Source organism: Martes martes (assembly GCF_963455335.1).
Source record: "Martes martes genome assembly, chromosome: 6".
NCBI lineage: Eukaryota > Metazoa > Chordata > Mammalia > Carnivora > Mustelidae > Martes > Martes martes.
The window spans coordinates 45403464-45429698 of record NC_137893.1 but is presented as its reverse complement, the minus strand read 5'-3'; the positions used below and the strand labels follow the sequence as shown (position 1 = coordinate 45429698).

The 26235-nt window shown below is 37.5% G+C and overlaps 1 protein-coding gene across 1 annotated transcript in view; it reads right to left on the bottom strand.

Moving 5' to 3' along the window:
• The window catches only part of CEP162 (centrosomal protein 162), a 111532-nt gene that overhangs the window by 38003 nt on the left and 47294 nt on the right, over positions 1 to 26235 (bottom strand). Inside the window, exons 10-18 of the mRNA XM_080806495.1 lie at positions 23120 to 23311; positions 22456 to 22537; positions 17071 to 17353; positions 14536 to 14794; positions 7666 to 7799; positions 7179 to 7406; positions 6512 to 6652; positions 4157 to 4269; positions 2351 to 2456 (exon numbers count right to left, since the gene is read on the bottom strand). Coding sequence (XP_080662621.1) covers positions 2351 to 2456; positions 4157 to 4269; positions 6512 to 6652; positions 7179 to 7406; positions 7666 to 7799; positions 14536 to 14794; positions 17071 to 17353; positions 22456 to 22537; positions 23120 to 23311 — 1538 coding nt within the window. The remainder of the gene's footprint in view (positions 1 to 2350; positions 2457 to 4156; positions 4270 to 6511; positions 6653 to 7178; positions 7407 to 7665; positions 7800 to 14535; positions 14795 to 17070; positions 17354 to 22455; positions 22538 to 23119; positions 23312 to 26235) is intronic.

Genomic DNA, 26235 nt, shown 5'->3' with positions numbered 1-26235 from the left:
GAGGTTCTAATGCTGCTGTTTATTAAATCATCCAGTACCTGCTCATGGTGGATGATTTCTCTGGGTTTTATAATTTTGTGTTGTGAGCATATATTGTCAGTGGGTTTTTATCTGTAGGAATACTGTGTGAGCTGGGTTAAGGGTGTATAGTTACTTCTAAGAGCTGTTTTGCATTTGTTTCTTCTAGATACACTAGAGGTTATCATCGACTCAAGACCACAGGGCATTATCTTTTTCAGTTTGGTCATGACCAACCCTTGCAGGTAGTGTCAATTCAAATACTAAAAACACACAGGAAAGCAGAAGGGATGACATTTGTATTGAACAATCAGGAAAGCATGGGCACTGAGCAGTGGAGACTTTCTCTCCCTCCTATCTAGCGATCAAATTAAAACAAAAACTCTTCTTGACAAATCAGTCCCATGTGAAGGTGGGTAGATGTTTTTCTAGTCTGCTGCCGTAATGAAGGATATGGCCTGTTGAACTCCCAAGTGTCCTGTCTCCACTTTGCTGTTAAAGTTCCAGCCCACCTGTGGCTACTGAACTGCTGGCCTGGGAGCAGATATTTACTGTTAGGTTTTTATCCCTCCCATATTTCTGGCCTCTGGAGAATTCCCTTACTTTCTTGAAAGCTTTTATATTATGCATTTACAAGATGTTTATTCTATTTTATCCAGCATTTTCTGACGTTTTTAGTGGAAGTTTTAGTTTCCTATCTGTCAGAAAAATATTTCAAAACAGCACTTTTAAAAGGTCGCTAATAACAATTTGAATAAAGCTAATGTTTGGGTTGAAACCTTTTTTTTTTTTTTAAAGATTTTATTTATTTATTTGATAGCAAGAGACACAGTGAGAGAGGGAACACAAGCAGGGGGAGTGGGAGAGGGAGAAGTAGGCTTCCCGCCGAGCAGGGAGCCCGATGAGGGGCCTGATCCCAGGAACCTGGGATCATGACCTGAGCCAAAGGCAGGTGCCCAACAACTGAGCCACTGTGGTTTTCCAAGCCTTCATAAAACACAGTGATATTAATTTCTCTTTTAACTTGCTATTTTTGAGGTCTACTGGCAAGGGAGTTAGGGGGAGTCCAACCATTCATTCGTTCTTCTAACCTATATGCCTAACTACCTACCTAATCATGCTATATAGGCATACATGCATCTGAAGAAAGTTGCCAGATAGATTCATATTTGAAGCTGCATTTTATATACCACAAAAGCCTACTAAACATGTTATTAAACTGGGGTATGTTTAGACTTCCATGTAACAAAACTTTATATAATTTCTTGTTAAAAAGTGGTATGTAACTGGCATTTTTCTAATTCATACAGTCATTCAAATAGGTTAGAAGGGCTTTTTAGTCTCATGCCAAGGTTCTTCGTGGGAAGAAGTGGGGAGAATTAACTACCCTCCCACAGGGGACAAGTCTGGAAATGAAGCTGTGCTTTTGATTCTTATAATCACTGGTGAGTGCTATGAACACATATTTCCTGGGGACAGCGATGACAAAAACTGTGCAATACATGGAACTGTTCTGCTTCAAATGGAATTAATCTGCCCAAAGTTCCAAAACTTCTCCCACTGGTAAATATCACTTTAGAAAATTCTAAGCCATATCCTTTATAATATGATTCAATAAAAATAAAGAAAAAAGTTATGGAGCAGCTACTGTGTCTCACATCAGTATTAGGTACACAGGATGAAATATTTGTAGACACAGTCTGCCTTTTAGAAGTGCAGAGTAAAAAGCCAGCTAATGTTTTAAGGTGAACAATCACCTTCAAAGTATTTTCCTATTTTAGCTTACATTTCCAATAAGGAATTTGTTTATATAAGGTATATATGCCCTAAGTAAGGTTTTGCCTCCAGTATGGCTCCATGTGATGATCACTAGATGAGAGGCTGGATTATAAAGAGGATGCCACTGAAAACCAGTATTATGTCATTGTCTCTACTAAGGTCATGTGTATATTAAATGGCAATTTTATTTATTTACTTAAAAAAATTTTTTTTAAGATTTTACTTATTTGGGGGGGGGAGAGAGAGAGAGAGAGAGAGCATGTGTGCATGAGTGGGGGAGGGGCATAAGGAGAGGGAGAAGCAGACTTTCCGTGGAGCAGGGAAGCCAATATAGGGCTCGATCCCAGGACCCCGGGATGAAGACCCAAGCCAAAGGCAGACACCTAATGGACTGAGCCACTCAGGCACCCCTAAATGCTAATTTTAGATATTCCTTCATTTTTTAATGGTATGAAATTTGTAACAGATTTTATCTAATCATAAATTACAAAAAAGGATTTTTTTACACATGTAGAAATTTTAATAAATTCTTTACTATCGTTACGCAACTTACCTGTGTCGCCCGTAGTTCTGCTAACAGATCTGTAAAATTCTGGGTTTTGGTGGGTTCTGAATCTTCAACTACTTGAGACAGGAACCGACTTCTGTGCATCTGTTCTCTGATTTATTTTGAAATTAGAAAGATTTTTTTTTTTTAACAAAGTACTCCTTTCAATGCAAAATATACAAATCTTAAAATTAAAAAAATCTAATGGACAATGCAACTATTTGAGCCACTGAAGAGAAAAAGGTTATTTACTTTAAAGATTAAAATACTAAAAGAAGGACACTCTAAGGGAGATGTTTTTTCAATTTAAAAGAATCGAAACCTAACACCTTCCTTTATTTATAATATAAAAATACTTTCTAATTCTTGGAGGAAAAAATCCCCAATGTCCCAGAAAGATGTGCTGCATTCTTCCTGTGGTATTACCTCATCCCTGCCTCATCATTCCAGATTCCTTTAGAAGAAACACAAATCACAAATGACAAACAAAACCAAACACAGTCTATTATTTGAAGTCAGAAACAATTTTTCCGGTTTTCCAGAAATATTATACAAGGAGTTTAGGAATGCATTTAAAATCATCTAATCCTAACGTAAAGAAACCATCTATTTCATCATGAAAGTGCCTTTAAAGGTGCAGTTTGGGATCCAGGAATAGATCTTCTCTTTTAAACTCACATAACATGTGATATTTCAGAATACTTTGTTGATTGAAAAGAAATCAGATATAAATGCTTTCATGCATCAGTACTGTGCAGATTATCACAACTGGCTTGGGGTCATACAGTCAAGGCCAAAGAAGCTTCTTCTAATAGCAGTCCTATCTAAGTGATTAGGTGTCTATGTGAAGGGACACAAAACTGGTGAGCCATTTCCTAAAAGAAGTTAGTACCCCAACTTGCCCATGTTTATGAGTTCAGCTTTTTCACTTAAAAAATATGTTAAAGCTGGATGTAGTCATATCCAAACGATCTTACACCCTGAACTCTGGTTCCTGAGTAGGTCCTGGTGCTCCCTGAGCCTGCCATGCTGAGTGCCGGTTAATAACAACTCACAAGTTCTTCTCCGGAGAAATGCTCTCAGCCAAATAACAGCCTCTGCTCCCCTGGCTTAGAGGAGCTCCCTCACCCACTCCTTTCCCAGGGCATACCTCAGCCAGTGACTGACTAGTTTGAGTATAAAAAGTTGCTCCTCTTGCCCCAAATGGGACCAACTCTGTGATGCAATCTGTTTTCCTCAGCTTTCTGGTTAAGAACAGAATAAATACAGCCAGTCTCTGGCTAAGACCGTGTTCCTACTTAGCTTCCCTCCCCCTATCATTCTTGCTTCTCTTGTTTCCCTTCTCCTGAGAGTTATCCTCAGAACAAGAAGAAACATTATTTAGAATAAGAAAAATAATAAGAAATCATCTCTGTAAGGATCCCTACCTCGGGCTCTACTTCTATGGAACTCTACAACATTAAGTGAGAGTTGCAGGATACATATATTTTTAGTATTATTAATCACATAGTTTCTTAGGAAATGGGTAAGCATCTCAGGCTTAATGACTGGTCAAGAGGAATACCTACTGTATTCAATTTCCTAAAACTGATGTCAAATTCAAATATGAGTATGCTGAAAATACTAAAATATGTACTACTAGTTATCTAGTATTAAAAGAAAAATACACTGAATATTAAACCTATAAAGTTATAAACTATAAAGAAGTGTAAAACTTTTTTCAGTTCTAAGTAAAAATGTATTTTTAATATAACAATAAAATTAGAAATAGTCTAAATATATTTTGATTTTACAAATTCAGAAAGGACTTACTTTAAGGAAGCTAACTCACTGAATAAATTCTGGTTTTCCTTGAACATTCGCTCCTCATTTTTCTTGTTTTGTTCTTGGAGATCTTTCACTTGATTATACAATCTTTCATTTTCCTTTTTGTAAACAGAAAATTGCATTTTAGTTAAAAGTCATTAGTACTTATATAGCATAAGTATATATGCTCACAACAGATACATCTTTTAAACATTTTTAAAGTCTCTTAAATTTATTCAGTTTTGAGTAAGCAAAACCTTTTTAAAACTCTTTATATCATCTCAGAAGAAAAACCTGTTATCTGAAAACAATTCTTTCCAAAATGCTTACTTGACAAAAAAAAGTTGCAAAAATTCCCAAAGCCATAGATCCTAATATCAGTACAAGGTGTTGTCTCTCACAGGAGAGGGAGGCGAGTGGCTGCAGAAACAACCACAGCCCAACTGTGTGGACCAGGGGCAGAAGGTTCCACTGCGACTGTCTGCATCCTCTTTTTTCTGATTCTAAGCCAGCTCCCTGCAATGAGGTAACAGGATACAGATAGCCACAATGGCTTGTTTCATGCTTGTTTCTGGAACTTTCTGTGAGCTGGGAGTTAGAGAACAGGTGTTTCTGAAAGTATAAGGACAAGGCAGAGCAGAGACTAGAACCAGTTCTACACCAGCCTTGGACTAAAGAGTGACTCAAACCAATCTGTGATTAGGTGCCGTGGCTTATTAACTTTTTTATAAAATTAAGAATCTGATGAAAACCAAGGACCTTTGAGAATCTAATAAAAACTATGGACTGTCTCACCACGTCTGGACTACTGCTTGGTAAGATGGTCCATGCTTAAACACCTGCAACGTAAGTTACACAGATATGCAAGTTTTGTGTTATATTTGTGGGAGAGGGTAGCAGGCACCCTTATGGGTCTGTGAAATACTCCTTAAAAATGTGTGCTCTTGGGGTGCCTGGGTGGCACAGTTGGTTAAGCGACCAACTCTTGGTTTTGGCTCAGGTCGTGATCTTGGGGATCATGGGATCGAGCCCCAGGCTGGGCTACACACTCAGGGAGGAGTCTGCTTGGGATTCTCTCCCTTTCTCCTTCTGCTGCCCTCCCCACCCCCACCCATGCTCTTGCTCTAACAAATAAATAAGTCTTTAAAAAACAAAAAAATAAAAATAAAAATGGGTGTTTTCTACAGCAAGATCACAAAGGCAGGCAAAGGATCTGGAAGGTTCTCACTAACTTTGGGGCAGTGTGCCCAACAAAATCAGTATTTCATCTATAGGAAAGTTGCAAATCACTGATAAGACAATGCTTTCTCTGGTTATCCTCAGATGATAATGCTTATTATTGACAGGCTTGGTGCTTAAAAGTCAAAAGACAAAAAGGTAATGAGTGAGAAAGAGAAGGGGAGGGAAGTCAGGGAAAAAAGGGGAGGAAACTAAGATGAAGTTTTGTGCTGGGGATTACTAAACCTGTCCTGGCTGACTGGCTGGTCAGCATCACCAAGAATCCATCACACATGGCAAATATCTGCCTTCTATAGGACACACAGATTTTTTTTCTCATTTCATTCAAATTTTTTCACTCTCAGCACATTGGCAATTAATTTCAGATTTGTATTTCTGAATATAATACCCAAACTAGTCAATATAATCTACTGAAAAACATTACAGTAAATTAAAGAAAAATAGGGCAGCATCTAATGAATATGCCTATTGAAGACTGTAATAAGGGACATTCACTAATTGGTTACTGTGTGCCAGGTAATTAGAGGTTGGTTTGCACTTTCTTATATTTTATTTTTTTGCGTTATCTTATTTTAATTTCATAATCATCATATGAGGCAGCTACTGTTATTACCATCCCTACTCACAGATGAGGAAACTGGCTTAGAGAGGTGAAGTGATTTGTCCAAGGCTGCACAGCAGTGGAGGGGGGACTAACACCGGATTCTTTGAATCCAGAACCCATTCTCTTAACTTAATTATATACCCACAAATAATGTTCAGACTAGTCAAATTATTACTTACTCATATTTGCCAGAATTCCTGTTACCTGCTACATGAGTACAGAAGTATCTTTTTTTTTTTTTAAAGATTTTATTTATTTATTTGATAGACAGAGATCACAAGTGGGCAGAGAGGCAGGCAGAGACAGAGAGAGGGGGAAGCAGGCTCCCTGCTGAGCAGAGAGCCCCATGCGGGACTCGATCCCAGGACCCTGGGATCACGACCTGAGCTGAAGGCAGAGGCTTTAACCCACTGAGCCACCCAGGCACCCCAGTACAGAAATATCTTAATATGCCTTACTTTTTTAATAATCAAAGGATCTCAAGAACAAATTCACAAAGTGCTGAAAAATCACCACACCTGTTGATATCCTTGAAGAAGTGTCTCTTGTTCCTGTATTTCTTTTTGAATTTCCTTCAATTTTTCTTCAGTGACAGGATCAGTTGTTTCTCCAAAATGTAACCATCTTTGCTTTTTGTTTGTTTCTTCAAAGCTACTTAACTTTGAGAAAATACATTTTATTTAGGAAAGGAGATGATGAAGTGAGAAATGAGGAAGAATAACAGAAAACTCAAGGTGCACAGATCTAAAACTGTCCTATAACTACAATGTTATTAACACCAACTAGCTAAATCATTACAGTGTGATGTTTTGTGCTGATGGTTCTGGTGATGAGAGTAACTGCGAAATGCTACACAGTGTCATTCTCTGAATCTAGGCCTTCTATAGCGGTTCTTTCTGAAACTGTCTTCTTTGAAAGTCATAGTGAACTAAGGGATTTGTTTTCAAAAAGGACTGCTAACAGAAGAAAATTATCAAAATGAGTCAATTTAAATTTTGATTTTTTTCCCAGTGGCTTTGATTTAGGCTCTGTTGTGAGGAGGCAGTCTTGGGATCCATGCTCATATTTTATATAGCAAACACATCAAGTCAAACAGCTCCAGGAACAAAGGATGATAATGCATTTGCAGGGAGTACAAGTCCTTTTTAATCAATAAAAGGAGAAATATGACAATGTATCTAGTACCTTGGCTTGAAGAATGTAATTGTCTTGGTTCAGTTTGAAGAGTTCCTTTTCCTGTTGTCTCTTTAGTTCTTCCATCTTACTTTCCAGCTCTCTCTCTTTTTCTGAGAATGTAACTTTAATTTGCTCAATTAGGGCTTGTGCACCCCTCCATTTTTCCTCTGCTTCCTGAACTCTTTTAAACATAATAAACTCGGTCTCCTTGTTCTCACCACGGTATCCTGAAGAATCCTTTAAAGGAGAAGCATTACTTCATTATAGTATATTTACATACTAGATTTGAACACAGGTGGTTAGGAAAAAAAAAAAAAAACAACCCACAATGAATAAAAATGACATGGTTAATGATGTTCTACTATATAAGGAAATCAATAAATGTTTCAGTAAGATTAGAACATCATGCTTGATGCAAAAGAAATTTCACTATTATTTAGTTTTACTATAATAAAACAAAAAAATTACGAATGTGATTTTGAAATTCAGTACCTACATTCTGAAACTGAAGACAGTAATCTGTTTCTGTAGAATCTTCAGCCTTCTTAGGAGTAGCCAGGCAACTTTCAGTTTTGGAAGCTGCTTTACCCAAAGCCGTAGGCTTGATGACTTTTGTTCCAGATAAGATTTCTAATTATTTTAAACAAGGGACAGAAGCACCACAAATGCAAACAAAGTTGAGTATGTATTCAGCAATTATGTAACAGTAAGTACTAATACAATGGGAAACTAGGATAGAAGAGATCTGGAAATTGGCTGAGGTCTAACACTGTTAACAAAGCTGTTTCACTGTGCTCAGAACTGCTGCCATAATCAACATTTCACTCAATTTGACAGAGAAAGCTGACTGACCCAAGATTCATGTCAAATGATAAATGGAAAAAAAAAAAAAACAAGAAAAACCAAAAAAAAGTGAGGAGAATGTGGACAGGGATAATTTCAGGTTCAGTAATTTTAAATAAACTCTTCTTTAAAACAGTCACAGATGGGACGCCTGGGTGGCTCAGTCGGTTAAGCGCTGCCTTCAGCTCAGGTCATGATGCCAGAGTTGTAGAATTGAGTCCCACATCGGGTTCCTTGCTCAGCGGGGAGCCTACTTCTCCCTCTCCCTTTGCCCCTTTGCTCATGTGCACGCACTCTCTTTCTCTCTTCCTCTGTCAAATAAATAAAACCTTTAAAAAAAAAGTCATAGCAATAATAAGAATATCTAAGTGATGAATCAAAGAGAAGCTGATTAACTGTATGAGGCACTTTAGTTCAGATTAAGTGTGCTTTTAGGGCACACTTTTCACAAATAATGTGTTTCAAGATATGGTATCAATGGAATAATATAAAGTGCATGGAAACTTTCTAACAGCTAGTCTAAATTTGACTTAAAAAATAAAATTATAATACTGCCATAAAACCCTGATAATGTATATTAAATTAGAAAAAATGTGATTAATTATGTTCTGGTCAAATTTTCAGCTTTTAAGGTACCTAGTAAATCCCCAAACAGTAGGAATAATTCTAAGGCCAATAAATTACTCAGTTCATAATAAAAAGAATGTTTATGAGAATTACCTGGAAGAGATCTTGAGGCACATATTCAAATAGTACAAGTTCTGAGCTGAACAGTCAGTAAACATTTATTTATCTGCCTTAGAAGTAAATAAAGAATTTAGAATTTATATTTTTAAATATAAATTCTTCAAGAGACTAACTTTTAAGTGTAAAGTTTACTTTTTTTTTAAAGTTTACTTTTTCATTAGAAGTAAAAAAATACATGGTTATTAAATATTTGGAAAATGCAAAAAAGTCAAAGAAACAAGTCGCCAGTAGCACCTCACCCAAAATTTTCTTTCTAATCTTTTTTGCAGGCTAGCAGGCAGGCAGGGGTTTTCCTTACAGAGTAGTAGTCATATTTAATTGGTCTATTCCGTGTAGGAGGTTTTCTGGAGAACCTTCTTAAAGTGTTCAAAAAGAAACTGAGTCATTGTAAAACCTGGCACTCACTCTTCCAAGTCACTGGAGATCCATTAACGTGGTCAATGAATAGGTGTGATCTGCTAGCACTGTCATTCTCTCTAGGAAGTGGTAGCTAAGCGTGGCAGGTGGTTTTTATTCAAGTTGTAGTCAGCTGGTGCTTTCATACCAGAATACTCTCTTCTTGAATACTTAATTTTGATTTAAGTAATTATTTTTAGTAATGGCCCATACCCAGTATCTTTTTCCTTTACAAATGACAGAAAATTTGCCTGAATATAAAACTTAAATAGGAAAACACTGCAGAATTTGGACTCCAATGAACCCTTCTTGAAAAAACAATGGGGTTAAGAAAATTAGTCAAAGAATAAGCCAATCAAAATAATTCCAGAATGGAGAAGCTATGGCTAAGGCACTCATGAAAAGCATCCCATCTCTTTAATAATCAGAACCAAGACCTAAATTCAAAAGCTGAGGGAAATTAAGGTTGCAGGACAGAGTATCATAAATAAACTTGAACAAGGAAAAATGAAATCAACAAAAATGAGTAAAAGGCATGTGAGTGGGGGATGTAAGAGTTTTACTACCTTATATTTCATAGAAGGGAAAACTGATAATATATAAAATTGAAAATGCAGTTAAAAGCAGCATGATTCTGGCAATCTTTGAGTGGTTTCCAAAACCTATATTCTTGGGGTGCCTGGGTGGCTTCAGTTGGTTAAGCAACTGCCTTCAGCTCAGGTCATGATCTCAGGGTGCTGGGATCAAGCCCTATGTCGGGCTACCTGCTCATTGGGGAGTCTGTGTCTCCCTTTCCCTCTGCTGCTCCTCCTGCTTATGTGTTCCTGCTCTCTCACTGTCAAATAAATAAATAAAATCTTTAAAAAAACACACAAAAAAACAAAAAACAAAATCTATTTTTTAAAGGGTTCTTTTGGGATGAAGTTTCTTTCCCTTCTCACAGATTTAAGAAAAAATAAATCTAATATTTTATTTAAAAGGACCTATAGAGTTGGTTGAGCATTGCATCCAACTCTTGATCAGGGATGGAAAACTGAGTTGGGTTCTGCACACAGTGGGGAGTCTGCTTGGAGTCTCTCCTTCCTTCTCCCTCTGCCCCTTTCCCTACCCATGCACACACTCTCTCAAAAATAAATAAATTAATTAAAAAAAAAAAAAAAGAACTTGTAAAGAGTGAGCCTGTTCTTATAAAATGTTTTGTCCATTTGGCCATATGTCTACCTCTCTCCTTCCTTCCATCCACTATCTATGCATGAAATGTTGCTTGGTGTGATACCCATCACTTCTTGCAAAATGATTGCTTTCTTTTTACTTTTCTGTATTTTTTATTTAAATTATGAGCAACTATTCCTTTTTTGACAAGAAACTTTTTAGTCCAGGGGCACCTGGGTGGCTCAGTCAGTTAAGCATCTGCCTTTGGCTCGGGTCATGATCTCAGGGTCCTGGGATCAAGCCCCACATCGGGCTCCAGCTCCGCATCGGGCTCCCTGCTCAGTGGGGAGTCTGCTGCTCCCTCTGCCCCTCTCCCCAACTTGTGCTCTTGTGTTCACTCTCTCTCAAACAAATAAAATCTTAAAAAAAGAAGAAACTTATTAATCCAAAAATAAGAACATAAGTTAATAGCCAAAGAAAATTAATTTAAAATAAAAAGGAAAATAACCACACAGCAGGTACTGCTCGTTGCCAATCTCATCCTCTTCTCTATTAATAGAAACCTCCCTATTAATCTGCTCTGGGCGGCAATGTACCAGTTGAAAATACTCATCTCCCTGGACTCTAGGCAACTGAGGGTGGCCATAGGATCAAAATTCGGGCTAATAAGATGAAAGCAAAAGTTTCTTACATGGGGCTTCCAGAAAAGTCACAACTTTCCTGATGAAGAAGTTGAGGATTTAACTGGCATGGACCTTTTACCTTTTACCTTTCCTCCTGACCAGGCCTGGAGGTTGAAATAGCCACCTTGTTATAATGAAGATAAAAGTGACAGATAAAGGATTTTGTAGCAGGACAGAAGGGATCTGGTTCCTTGCACAGTGGCACCAGCTCTGAACCGCCTATTCCTGTCTTCTTTCATTTTTTTCATGCATTCATTCATTCATTCATTCATTTCCCTTCTTGTTGCATGAAAAAGGGAAACTCTTGAGTAAGCCCCAGCAGCTGGCTTCTTTTTCATCTTAGTCAGTGTTGATTCCAAGTGCATCCTCTAGACTTTCTGTACACTAATCTCTATCTCACAAAGTCTGCTTGTCTGAGAACACAACCTGTGAAAAGTAACAGCCATCCCAAAGGAATTAAGATTCTGAATAAAACTAAAACTGCTCTGGAGGAATTTTATAATAAAAAGGGAGAAAAAATCATATTTAATATTCTAATGAAAAAGAACTCAGTATAAAAATGGATAGTCAAGGTTTATATTGTACTTTAATATAAATTTTACTGTTTTATTTTCATTTTGGTAGTCACTAATACTGTAAAATTTTGAAACAGGAAAAAATACTCATAAAAATATTGTTGCTTTCCTCTCTCAACCTCTAAATCATGCCCCTTGTTTCTTTTCCACCCTCTGTGACATTATTTCTGTCTTCATTCTTGTAATTTCAATACACTCATAGGGATCCCTTCAACCCTTGGCTCTTGGGTCCTTATACTTAACCTCTCCACTTCAGCTACTTACTTCTATTGGTACAGGCCTTTTCTTTACTAGTAACACAATCACTTCTCATCTCAGTCTTAGGCATTTACTCTCTATCAATCCTATACCCCACTTCATGCCCTTTGGTATTTGGAGTCCATCAATCCTTTAACCCAATGGTACCTCATAGATGGTTGATCCTACCCGTTTCATACCATATTACACCCCTTGATGTCCTTCCTTTCCTACTCAACTTGAAGTCCACATACACCATTAGCTCCCTTCTTGCTCCTTTCTCAGTTCATTGCACTCATTTGGCAAAAACCACTCTTCTTGGTAAATCCAATTATACAAGTATCCAACACCTGCAATCATGTAGCAAAATGTGGACATTCACAAATACACACACACACACACACACACACAATTACGTTACCTGGTATCAATTTAAATCCATAATCACTAACTTTTAAGAAGACTCTGCTGTGGGCACTCTAGTCCTCCAGGATGGCTATTTCATACCTTCTCTTCTCTCCTCTAACACTCCTACTCCATCCTCAATGCCAGCTAATGATACTATGTTTTATTTCTCAGAGAAGATGGAAGCAATCAGAAGAAATCATCCATATTCTTTCACCATTTCTACCTACCCATCAGTATCTGCACCTATGTCTTCCTCTCTCCCATCTGCTTGCACAGATGAATTGTCCATGCCTCTGTCCAGAGCCAACCCTTTCAATGAACGCTAGATTCCACTGTAATTCCTCTACTCAAGGACATTGCTCTAGCAATTCTTCCCCTCTCACCATCATGAATCTAATGAAATCTTTCCAAAATGCGTTAACATACTATTAGGCATACTATTATTTCTACCATTAAAAAAAAAAAAGTAAACAAAAAGCTTTTCTTGACTCTACTTCTTATGCCAGCTACTATCCCCAATTTTTTTTTTTTTGCTTTTTACACTCTTTCCTCCTGGCCTATATTCAATTTTAACTCTCCCATTCCCTCCTATTCTAATTCAGCCCACCTTTTACAGCCATATAACCATGGGAACTATCCAGTTTACTGACGACCTCCTCCACGCTAAACCCAAAGGTCAGTTCCCAGTTTCCACTTTCCTTTCTCTCTCAGCAGCAACTGATAGATAAATTTTCCCTTCTTCACTTGGCTTTCAGGATCCCACATATTCAGGTTTCTTCCAACCTTACTCTCTTCTCTTTGCAGGTTACTCCTCTTCCCCCTGACTTCCTAAGGTTAGCATGCCCAGGGGTCAGGCCTCAGTTTGCTTTCCTTCTATAGCAATACTCACTCTCTTGATAACTTCTGTCAGTCCCATGACTTAAAAACCATATATATATATATATATATTTTTTTTTTTTTTTTAAGATTTTATTTATTTCCAGAGAGTGGGAGGGAGAGAGCGAGCCCACAAGCAGGGGGTGTGGCAAGCAGAGGGAGAAGCAGGCTCCCCACTGAGCAAGGAGCCTGATGTGGAACTCGATCCCAGGACTCTGGGATCATGACCTGAGCCAAAGGCAGATACTTAACCAACTGAGACACCCAGGTGTCCCCCATCTATAATAGTTTAAACAGTAACTCCTAAATCAGATCTGCAGTCCACACCTCCCTCTTGAACTCCAGACTTTACTATCTAATTGGTTCCTTGTCATCTCCACTTGCATGTAGAACAGTCATTTCAAAAATAAGAGAAAATAAGGCAATACAAAAGACTTTGTAGAAGGAATTAGAGGTTCACAGTTTAAGAACAAGAGGAAAGGATGCCTGCATTAATCCTACTGAATCATATTCCTGTCTCTACAGAACAGAATAGAGATCATTCCTGTCTCTACCTCTTGCTGCTATTCTCCTCTACTCTGACATAAATCAGCCTTGGCTTTCCTTTCCATCTAAGATGCACAGGTTGCTGAAGCAAATACACATACAAAGGCAGGAGACAGTCTTTAATGCCTAAAGAGTTTAAAATAGAGTCAAAGTGGTCCTGGACTTAATACTCTTAGGGAAAAGCAAGGAAAGACATTTCAAGCTAGAAATGCATTTTCCAATGAGGACAGATCTCTTCATGACAACTATCACCATATAACAATGATGAAACTGGTCACCTATTAAATTTAATCACAAAGGGAAGGACAAAATGCTTCTGTCGCCACTGCTCTCCCTTCCTTACTGGAATTTAAAGGCAGCAGAAATGTCAGTCTGATCTGAACATTTCTATTGCTTTTAATAGCTGCATGGGCTTCTAAGTTGAAAAGTACCCTTTCATACTGTCAATATAAATGACTGCATTAGGAAATAACAAACAGAGGCACTGCGATATATAAAAATACGCATTATGTGCTACATAAAACATCCAGCCTGTCTCAGTCTATGCTGAACTAATATCCAAATAATCTCTATAATCAACCTTCATTTGTAGGTTGCCATTTATATTTTGAATTTGTAGTTCTTCTCTGGAAAACAATGGATATTCCAAAATCAACCAGATGAGGAAGAGTTTGATCCTCTATTCACTTCCCATACTTTATGAGCATCATTCAGGAAAGCCCAGAGCCAATGACCAAAATCCTATAAACAAAATCTTTCAGAATGGGATATCCTATCTAAAGATGAATTCTTTCCTATGAATAGAAAAGTTCATAGAAGGAGAGAAATAGGGAAAGTAGAGAAGTAAAGTTAAATAATACACCATATGCACAGAACTCTATTATGAAAAGAGCATATAATTACCTTTTTTCCTAGCTTGATTTGAAGTGGGAATGGATCTCAAGCTTTTGCTTTTCATAATGTCCTTTGAAGTTTTCTTTTCAAGAGTAGAAAAAGTCTTGAATGGTGAACTGGGTTGGCCATAGCCTGAGCTCCTAACTGATGAATATAATCCACTCTGGGGTTTTCTCTTAAGTAATGGAGGTGCACTTTTGGCCTTCTTGTATGGCACCTGTTTACCAGTTATAGCCCCTTCTTCTCCAGAACTGAGTTGTCTAAAATTCTGCATACAAAAAGTAGCAACTTTTTAGGACTTAAATAAACTTCAACTATAGTTGTAAATGAAGATTTAACAGATGACAGAAGTGATTACTAAATAATAGTTTAGTTACATAGTGATTACTAAATAACAGTTTGTAGAAGGTAAACCACTACACATTAAAGTTCTCAAAGCCTAACTCATCAGAATTTTAGTTATTTTGAAGCACATCTTCAAAGTCAGGAGTAAAACAAAACAAACTAATAGAACAAAATAAGCTTGCCAGAATGCTAGAAGTTTAATTACTAGAATTAATACAGCAGAGAACAGGAAAGAATATATTTTGAAATGACATAAAATTTTATCTTTTTTTCTCCAGAATTCTCAAGATAAAAATTTACCAATACCCTGTCGTATTCCACAAAAACCTGGAGATGGTTTACGGTAAACACGTAACCTAAAACCGTAAAATAAAACTAGAATATTGAGATCAAAGAAACTATAAATCAGAATAGATCAAGAACAGAAGAAAAAGAAATAGTGAAGTATAACTTTCTCAACAGTTGCTAATAGCATTTATATAAAATGTCAACTTACCTACTTTTGCAGAACATACACTACTGGAAAAATTAATTAAAAAGCACTATAATGATGAATAAACTTTATTTTCTTGTGCCCCTCAAATTCTGGACTATGCTTATTAAAAACAAATGAAGAATGTAAAGAATGGCTTCCAAAAGAAAGCTAATGCTATAGTGGTATTTTAAAATTTGGGGACTATAATGGAAAAAAGACAGCCTCTTCAACAAATGGTGCTGGGAAAATTGGACAGCCACATGCAGAAAAATGAAATTGGACTATTTCCTTACACCACACATGAAAATAGACTCAAAAATGGATGAAGGACCTCAATGTGAGAAAGGAATCCATCAAAATCCTTGAGGAGAATGCAGGCAGCAACCTCTTTGACCTCAACTGCAGCAACTTCTTCCTAGGAACATCGCCAAAGGCAACGGAAGCCAAGGGCAAAAATGAACTATTGGGATTTCATCAAGATCAAAAGCTTTTGCACAGCAAAGGAAACAGTTAACAAAACCAAAAGACAACTGACAGAATGGGAGAAGATATTTGCAAACGACATATCAGATAAAGGGCTAATATCCAAAATCTATAAAGAGCTTAGCAAACTCAACACCCAAAGAACAAATAATCCAATCAAGAAATGGGCAGAGGACATGAACAGACATTTCTGCAAAGAAGACATCCAGATGGCCAACAGGCACATGAAAAAATGCTCCACATCACTCGGCATCAGGGAAATACAAATCAAAACCACAATGAGTATCACCTCACACCAGTCAGAATGGCTAAAATTAACAAGTCAAGAAATGACAGATGTTGGTGAGGATGAAGAGAGAGGGGAACACTGTTGGTGGGAATGCAAGCTGGTGCAACCACTCTGGAAAACAGTGTGGAGGTTCCTCAAAAAACTGAAAATAGAGCTATCCTATGACCCAGTGATTGCACTACTGGGTATATATCCTAAAGATACAAACGTGGTGCTCTAAGGGGCACGTGCACCCGAATGTTTATAGCAGCAATGTCCACAATAGCCAAACTATGGAAAGAACCTAGATGTCCATCAACAGAGTAATGGATAAAGAAGATGTGGTATATATACACAATGGACTACCATGCAGCCATCAAAAGAAATGAAATCTTGCCATTTGCGACGACGTGGATGGAACCAGAGGGTATTATGCTTAGCGAAATAAGTCAACCGGAGAAAGGCAACTATCATATGATCTCCCTGATATGAGGAAGTGGAGATGCAATGTGGGGAGGTTGGTGGGGGTAGGAAAAGAAAAAATGAAAAGATGGGATTGGGAGGGAGACAAACCATAGAAGACTCAATCTCAAAAAACAGACTGAGGGTTGCTGGGAGGAGGGGGGACGGGAGAGGGTGGTGGGGAAATGGACATTGGGGAGGGTATGTGCTATGATGAGTGCTGTGTAATGTGTAAACCTGGCAATTCACAGACCTGTACCCTGGGGATAAAAATACATTATATGTTTATTAAAATAAATTAATTTAAAAAAAGATATTAAAAAACAGAATGCCAAAAAAAAATTGGGGGACTATGGGATGTTGTAATAAATACTGCTCACAAATATCCATGATCTACATGGAGGTTAGTATGTAATCAGTCCCGTTAACTTAACAAGTACCTACTTATCAACAGTATTTATATAACTTCATTTATCAATATTTCAAATCAACTTAGATTATGAACACTTACTTTATTTATTTTGTCATCCTGAAGCAGTAGCGAAGGACCAACAGATAGTTTTTTCCTCAAAATATCAAGATACATTTTATCTATATGTTCTTCTGTCGTATTTACTCCTGGACAGCCATTTTCTATACTTTTATTTGTTGTCTTTTGTAAAACCACATTCTCTTCATTTCTGTCAAAAAATTGGTTTGCATTTCGTGGCTCTTGAGAGATAATATTTGGGTTCATCTTAAGGGGTAAAGGGCTAACAAATCCAGTTTCTTTTCTATCAGCCAGTTTCTTACAGCTATAAAACAAAACAGAATCAACCCTAGGTGACTCCTCAAATATCAGTTATATATACACATACCATACATATCACAGGTATTTACACACACGATATGTAAGAAATATTTATATTTTAATATGTGTATTATTTATATAATATTAAATACATTTAATATTTAATATAACTATTCAAATTAGGTCATTAATGTTAAATACATTATTTGTAATTCTGGTTAGTAGAGTATACTCATATAGTGTCCTCTATCTCTTTAAATTTCAGATAAGATAATTTAATGCAGTATAAAACAAGAGATTACAATGGATGACTCTGAGACCTACTTCAAAGAAAAGACAAACCAAGCAAGACTGAGATTGCTTTTGTGTAAGAAAAAATAAAAAATGAGTTTCTTTTTTTTTTTTAAAGATTTTATTTATTTATTTGGCAGACAGAAATCACAAGTAGGCAGAGAGGCAGGCAGAGGGGGAGGGGAAAGCAGGCTCCCTGCTGAGCACCAAGTCTGATGTGGGGCTTGATCCCAGGACCCTGAGATCATGACCTGAGCTGAAGGCAGAGACTTAACCTACTGAGCCACCTAGGTGCCCCCAAAATGAATTTCTAATGCACTTTGTATATTTAATCTTTTATCCACAATATCATAAAGTCAGCAGGAAAAACATTTTACATACTTTGAGAAGAAACTAAAGAAATAATAATTTATGGCAATGAGAAAGAGTATAAATATTATAAAGCATAAATTTCATCACAGTATAGGAAAAATTTTAAAGTAAAACAGGAAAATCACTAGTATCTTAAAATAAAATCATTTCTGTGGTTTAAAACACTTAAATATAATGTAATGTTTCAGACTATTCAATTTTTTAAATAGAGAAAATATTCCTTAAGGAAATGTTCTAAATGTGGTTAAATATCAGTAAAGTATAAGGGCTCCAAAAAAATGGATATTATTTCCTTCCTCCCTTTCTTCCTTTTTAAAGATTCTATTTATTTATTTGACAGACAGCTGGAGAGCACAAGTAAGCAGAGCAGCAGGCAGAGGGAGAAGCAGGCTTCCTGACAAGCAGGGAGCCCGATGCGGGACTCGATCCTAGGACCCTGGGATCATGACCTGAGCCGAAGGCAGATGCTTACCCAAGTGAGCCACCCAGGTGTTCTGGGTATTGTGATTTTCAAACAAGTAATCATGGTCCATTATGTCATTTAATTTTATAATTTATAAAATATCATTTATAAAATCAAGTTTAAGAGGCCACTATTTTCTTATAAGATAGATTGGCTCTTCTTGGTAATTGTTAGACCTTTCTAAAGTACTTAGAATCATCAGAAAATATAATAATTCTTTCCTTTTTCAGGTAGCAGAATCTGGCTAGAAGCTCATCAAAACTGTCTCCTGTTCTTCCTGCATACTAACTAAACTACATTTCCTGGCCTCCCTGAATCCAGCTGGGCCCAATTACTAGTTCTTGCCTTTAGAATGCTGAATGCTGTGGTGACAAGAACCTAAGATATGTGTCATTGGCTTAGTAGCTAGGTTTTAGATGGCAAGGAAAATGATACTGGAAGCTGGAGAAGTGGCAATGTTTTACAGTGACAAAACATTTACCAAATGGTCACCTACAATAGTTTATAATGCAGATCACATGGCTACTGAGTCTGAGGTACTAAGAAAAATGGCAGGAGAGTTTCTAAGTGCTAGCTACTATTGGCTACTTTTGACAAGATAGTAAAAGAAAGACATGAACTCAAGATAAAAAAAAGGGCCAGTTTGTAAGAAAAAATCAAAGAGAACAGAGAGAGTCTAGAAACTCTGCCTCTGTGGTTCACTCCCTGTGAACCTAACAGTAGGATTCAGCACTGAAAAATGCTATGAAAAACCAGGATTTCAAGAGACTTCTCAGTTGAAAAGAGTGACTCAGTCCTTTGACAAAGATCATATTAAAGGAGTCCTCTTCACACGTAAGATTATTGTTCCCCAAAATATATAGATAGCTGCAAATGAATTGAGAGGGGGAGGAAAAAAGGAGGACATAAAAAGCAAAGATTTAAAGCAGATCTAAAACCTCTGTCTACCAAATTAACTTTAAATGTAGTTACTGGCACATGGGACTGACTGGAAACTAACAGATCAGAAGCCTACTAAACTTTCTTTTTTTGTTTTTTGTTTTTTTTAAAGATTTTATTTATTTATTTGTCAGAGAGAGTGAGCACAGGCAGACAGAGAGGCAGGCAGAGGCAGAGGGAGAAGCAGGCTCCCCGCCGAGCAAGAAGCCCGATGTGGGACTTGATCCCAGGACCCTGGGATCATGACCTGAGCCGAAGGCAGCCGCTTAACCAACTGAGCCACCCAGGCATCCCAACCTACTAAACTTTCTTAAAGAACTGTAATGACAAAGAAACTACAACTATGTTTAAAAAACAAACAAACAATAAAAGTCTGAGACTTGTTTGGGAGCCTTAAAATCATCTGCAGGTAGGAAGTGGACTAAGAAAGGAATGCATCCTCTATCATGCGTATAGGGTCCCCACAAAATCCATTTCAGTTGTGGCCAAGAGTATAAATATTGTTATAAGGCCTTTCCAGTGGGTTTCAAGGCTGCATTACTGATTGCTGTATTTCCCTCACATTTTTCCCTTCTCAACAGGAGTATTTGTTGCAGCTTCACTATTATATTTGGGTGGGAGTGAGGAAGTAGAGAACTTATGTTTTTAATTCACTGACTAGTAGACAGTGAGAAGCCACATTCAAACCTGGTGAAGACTGTACTTCACCTGAAAATCCTGGCCTTTGAGATGGACACAGTTCTGAATGGGACTTTGGGATGTTTGCTTTGGGGAGGGGATAGTGGGTATTTGTGTGAAGAAGAGTAAAATGGATATTTAGCTATTAGAAGGGTAGATTCTGGTAGATTCTAGATGCCTATCAGACTCATTTACTTTTCTTTCTAAGCATACAACCAAATCCCATTTCCCAGCCTCCTGGACCCTGTTAGCTAGATGTGTTGGTTCTTACAAACAGAATGTGAATTGAAGTGATACAATGCTTCTGTGTTGAGGGATTTAAAAGGAATTATGCTATATTACCTTTTTCCTTTCTTTATCAACTGGTTGGATAAGACCAGGACAACCTTAAAATCATGTGTTGATGAGAAAGCAGCCTGGGTCCCAAATGACTATGTGGAAAAGAATCCCATCCCAACCCCACGGACACACACGGGATTATGATGTGAGCAAAAAGTACATTTTCGATGATGTTTAGCTACTACAATTTTAATAATCCTAGTAGCTAGGATTATTTACTCTACAGTTTACTGAAGAGTTTTCAGGTATGTACACTAAAGTTTATACTATTGACATTTCTGTAATGACTGTTATGCCTTCAATGTTAAGTATACTTGCTTGTTTTTAGACTTGAAACCTAAATGAAAAAATCTCTATTTAGAATTCACATTAGTAAAATGATTCCACCTATGCTAACAAAGACACAAGATGTGTAAGCAGATCTCTTCATTAACACAAACACAGCCCCCAAACAGCAGTAAGTGAGGATAATAGGCCCTTTAAAGCATACTAACTGGGCTCCTGGGTGGGTGGCTCAGTGGGTTAAAGCCTCTGCCTTTGGCTCAGGTCATGATCCCAGGGTCCTGGGATCGAGTCCCGAATTGGGTTCTCTGCTTAGCAGGGAGCCTGCTTCTCCCTCTCTCTCTGCTTGCCTCTCTGCCTACTTGTGATCTCTGTCTGTCAAATAAATAAACAAAATCTTAAAAAAACAAACAAACAAAAAACCCCCATACTAACTAGTGCTACAGATCAATGGAAGAATACCAGACTCAACATTTCAGCACATGGCCTTAGCCCAAGCTTCACTGCCTTGTTGTCTCTGTACAAACATAGAAAGGATGAGAAAGCACAAGTGGATTTACAAGGTGAGGATGTAGTAGAAGGAGGGACTCACACTGTGTCTGCTGAAAACACAAATGAACGAATGAACACATGAAGGAATAACAGGCTTCTCAAGAAATATTTCATGGCAATCAAAGATCTGACAGTGTAAGTGGTTAAGCACACAGATTTCCTGTTTCCTGGTTAGAATCATAGGATCTTGAGCAATTTCTCTCACTTCTTTTTTTGGCGGGATAGGGGGAGGAGCAGAGAGACTGGGAGAGGGAATCTCAAGCAGACTTTATGCCCAGCCTGGAGCCCAACGCCAGGCTCCATCTCATTACCCTGAGATCATGACCTGAGCCAAAATCAAGAGTTGGACGACTGAGCCACCCAGGTGCCCCTATTTGACTTCATTAAGCCTCAGTTTTCTTATTTACGAAATGGAGATCATGATAAAATACAGCTCATAGAGTTGCTGTAAGATTAAATGGAATCTGCACAGAACTCTAACCCCCGGTAAGCATGTAGTAGAAACGTTAGCAACTATCACCACCACTGCCTCCACCGCCACCATCTGGTTCCTGGGACAGCTCCACCACTAAACTGGTTCACCCCTTTCATCACTTGAGTGGTGCAGATAAAGAGGCCTGACCACTCTGTTATAAGGATGATGTGAAATGATGGCTGTGACACAAATGCAAAGTTATTGTGATGTGCTACTCTGCACGCTGCAGAATGATAGTGAGGTCCCACGAGCTTCCATTAAAATGTACTGAAGCCTGCTGCTCTGGTGACCAAAAAACACTTACCCTATAAAATGACGGTTGGTCAGTGACTAAGTACAAAACTCAGTGGCTTATAAAGAAGCAAATCTAGGATGCATACAGAATAAAATTCATAGTCTCACTCACTGGTCAAATCAACTGCCCTGAGCTACTTAAAGCTGAAAGGATTTTAATTTTCAGACTACTTAAAAAAATGGCATTTTTTTAAGTCACATCTATTTAAAATACATTTTTTAAATTTTAGCACCAGAAGAATTTTGTAAAGTTAGAACTACTAAGAAGAAGAGAGCACTGACTCACAGGTAGACTCATATAAGCTACTTATTAATCATTCCCTAGGAAGGAATATGTAAAAGAAATGACTCTAAAGTTTCCAGTTAACAAAATAATAAACAAACAATGGAATGGCACAATCCATTCCAGAAAACCTCATACCTGACAGGTTGTAAATCAAAACCACTGCCACCAAAGGAATCTATTCGAATAGGTTTCATCAGCTCCTCTACAGTGGGCAGATCTAAGAGGAAAAAAAGTTAAAAGAGCAACCCAAAAAAATCACGTGAATTGCCTAATTTAATGTCTAATACCACTAAGATTACATATTTTTTCTGACAGAGTTAACGAAATGGCATATACAGTAAACCGTTTCCCACTATAAACTTACCTGTACCAAGAAAATCTCCTTTAATTTATATTTGAAATATATCTGTATCTATTAATGTATCTAATATCAGTATCAAAAATATATGTATAGGTGTGTGCATACATGCACACACATTTGTTAAATATATTTTAGCTGATTCCAAAATACTGTTCTCTACTTAAAAAATAACTTTAGTATATGCACGAGGAAAAGCATAAAATAAATGTGAAAACACTTAGGTGATTTCTGAATTTGGCCAAAGCACACTGAAGGAGGAATTGAAATTTTATCCCGTTTTCAGCTCTAACTTTATAGTGAAACCACTGATCCCCAAATTCCATTTTAACAAACCCTTTAAGTTAAATTCAGAGACTGAGAAACGGTCCCTACAGCAAACCGCACTGAAATTTTACCGAACTAGAGACTGTTCGGAGAGGGTCTCAAATTAACTTTTACCAGATTCTGTAGTAGAGATGTTTTTAGAGGACTCTTCATTTTCTTGAGGATAATCTTTCACTGAGCTCTTAATATTTTCCATGGCATTACTCTCAGTTCTTTGCTCGTCTGCATCTCCCAGAGAATGGGCTACATGACAATAAGCCTGATGGAGAGCTTCAATGTCACTATTGCTTTGTCTGTAAGAAACACCTGTTGGAATAAATGTTATCTCCGGTATAATCATACAAATACATGAAAGATATAAAACACCAATATCATCCCTTAATGTGTCTGGAATGGAGAATGAGGCTGGTGGGACAACAGCAACATTACACAGTTAGGTACGAACCCTGCTAATATGCAGCTATAGCTTAACAGCACAAAACCAGGGCAGGCTCAATAACTCTTTAGCAAGTTGAGATGTGTCCTGACACAGGAACAGTAAATAAACTCTGACTCCACTAGCTATTGCCTTCTCTTCCTACCACCCATAACCAAGCCCGTTACACTGGATAGAACTATACCCAAATTTCCTAAGCTGACAAAATCTTTCAAGGATTCTGTCTCCCCTACCACTACCACTCTCTCTCACTCTTGCCTTCTGTCTCTGCTTCCTAGTGCCACCAAGTATCCTGTAGTCTGCATTCCTTCAACTGAAATTCACTCCTCTAATTTTGTGATCCAGTATGTGTTCCAATATCCTGTGAATGCTACTATAATCAAAAGCAATTTTCTAATAGTCAAATCTAGCCGTCTTTAATTCTCTCCAACCCTGTGGCTCATCTCCATCTTCACTCTTCTTTCTAAAACTATTTATTTATTTATGAGCTCGCTAATTTCATCAAGACCCTTAGCTCAACTATTACCCAAATCTATGTCTTTGTCCTTACCTCTTCTCTGAATATTAAACTTTCTAACAGACATCTATACTATTCTATAAGTAAATCAAATCTAACATGTCCCCAACTGAATTAATTATACTCCCCAATAAAACTTGTTCTACTATAAGTATTTTAGCTAATGGCATCACTGTTCACCTAGTCATCTAAAATAGAATACCTGATGCCATGGTTCACTCTTCCTTCCCTAATAACCTTCTCCTCCTCCCACCAACTAATAAATAAATTGTGGAAAAAATAATTTGAAGACTCTAATGACAATAATGATTTAAAAATTTATAGGTATTTTTCTTATTTGTTTTGAACCTTTCATTACTAACACTGGAATTTTCAAAATTAGAGAAAAAGATAAAAGAGTCATAGAAGAGTAGCAAAAAAGAGAAATGAGATAAGTAGTCTCCTTTTCTGTTAATACCCAGGATTAATTAGTTAATGCTTCAGAATAAAATAGTAGCTATAGCCTCATCAGTAAATGGCTGACTTCTCTGCCTTTTACATGACAAAGAGATGATTCTATGTAGTTATCTAATATATTAGTACAAGTCCAAAGCTCCCTAATTTTTCTACTTTAGGGCGTCCAGAAGTGTCAAATCCTACACTGCAGAGGCAAGGATCTGGCTGTGAAGCAATACTGTCCTCCTGTGAATGATCCACTCATACAGCCATAGCACAAAATGGTATCTGCCCAAGGGAGACACGAAAATAAGCAAAAGGGTGGATCTGGCCCTCGTTTGTTCAGTCACCATCCCTTCTAATACAATAAAGCACCCAAGAATTTCAAAAGGGATACCTTTTTAAAAAGATGATCTTTGACAATATATCACCTAAACTGAGGTTGCTTAATACTTAAAGAAACATTATACATTAAAAAAACACCACAAAACAACCATCTGATTTCTCGGTTCTTAAACGAAGTTCACATGCTGATTTGAAGACTACCAAGTGTATGTTTCAAACAGCAGGTAAACTCAATACCCCAGAGCCAATAAGTATTCATAGTGTATGCCTTCAAGTTTTTTAGTATATTTTCTACAATTAACAGAGGATTGCTATAAATAATAGTGAAATACTGCTTATTGAGTATTAACAATATAGTAGGCATTATACATTATCGGAGTTGACCGACACAAGGCCTCATTTAAAAGATGAGGAAACAGGCTTAGAGGCATTAATTGTCCAGTGTCAAACAGCTGATAACTAGCAAAGCTGGGACTATGAGTCCAAAGCTATATATGACAATCAGATCACACTTACTATCTTCCAGTAATAACAATCAAATCATTTCAGAGTCAAGAGCAATTAAGAAATAAGGCCAGAAGGAACCCTCCTACACTGCTGGTGGGAATGCAAGCTGGTACAGCCACTCTGGAAAACAGTATGGAGGTTCCTCAGAAACTTGAAAATAGAGCTATGCTATGACCCAGCAATCGCACTACGGGGTATTTACCTAAAGATACAAATGTAGTGATCCAAAGGGGCACGTGCACCTGACTGTTTATAGCAGCAATGTTCACAATAGCCAAACTACAGAAAGAATCTAGATGTCTATCAACAGAAGAATGGATAAAGAAGATGTGGTATGTATGTATGTGTGTGTGTACATATATGTGTACACACACACACACACACACACAGGAATATGACGCAGCCATCAAAAAACTGAAATCCTGCCATTTTTAATGATGTGGATGGAACTAGAGGATATTATGCTACGCGAAATAAATCAATCAGAGAAAGACAATTATCATGTAATCTCTCTGATATGAGGAATCTGAGAGACAGGGCAAGGGGATGTGGGGGGTAGAGAGGGAGAAAATGAAACAAAAGGACCAGGGAGGGAGACAAACCATAAGAGACTCTTAATCTCAGAAAACAAACTGAGGGTTGCTGGTGGTTGGGTGGGGGGGGAGGGGGATAGGGTGGCTGGGTGATGGACACTGGGGAGGGTATGTGCTATGGTGAGTGCTGTGAATTGTGTTAAGACTGATGATTCACAGACCTGTACCCCTGGGGCAAATAATACATTAGATGTTAATTTTAAAAAAGGGTGGGGGGAAGAAGGGGGAAAAATATAAGGCCAGAAAATCTACAGCTTTATATAACTGCTCGAATCATCTCGATAAAAGAGTTTTTTCATTCAGCATTATTTTTTTTTCTTATAACCTACGGCAATGGTTTTCATACTGTATTTTAATTTTACAAAATCATAGTTTCTCAGAGAAAATCATGGGTTCT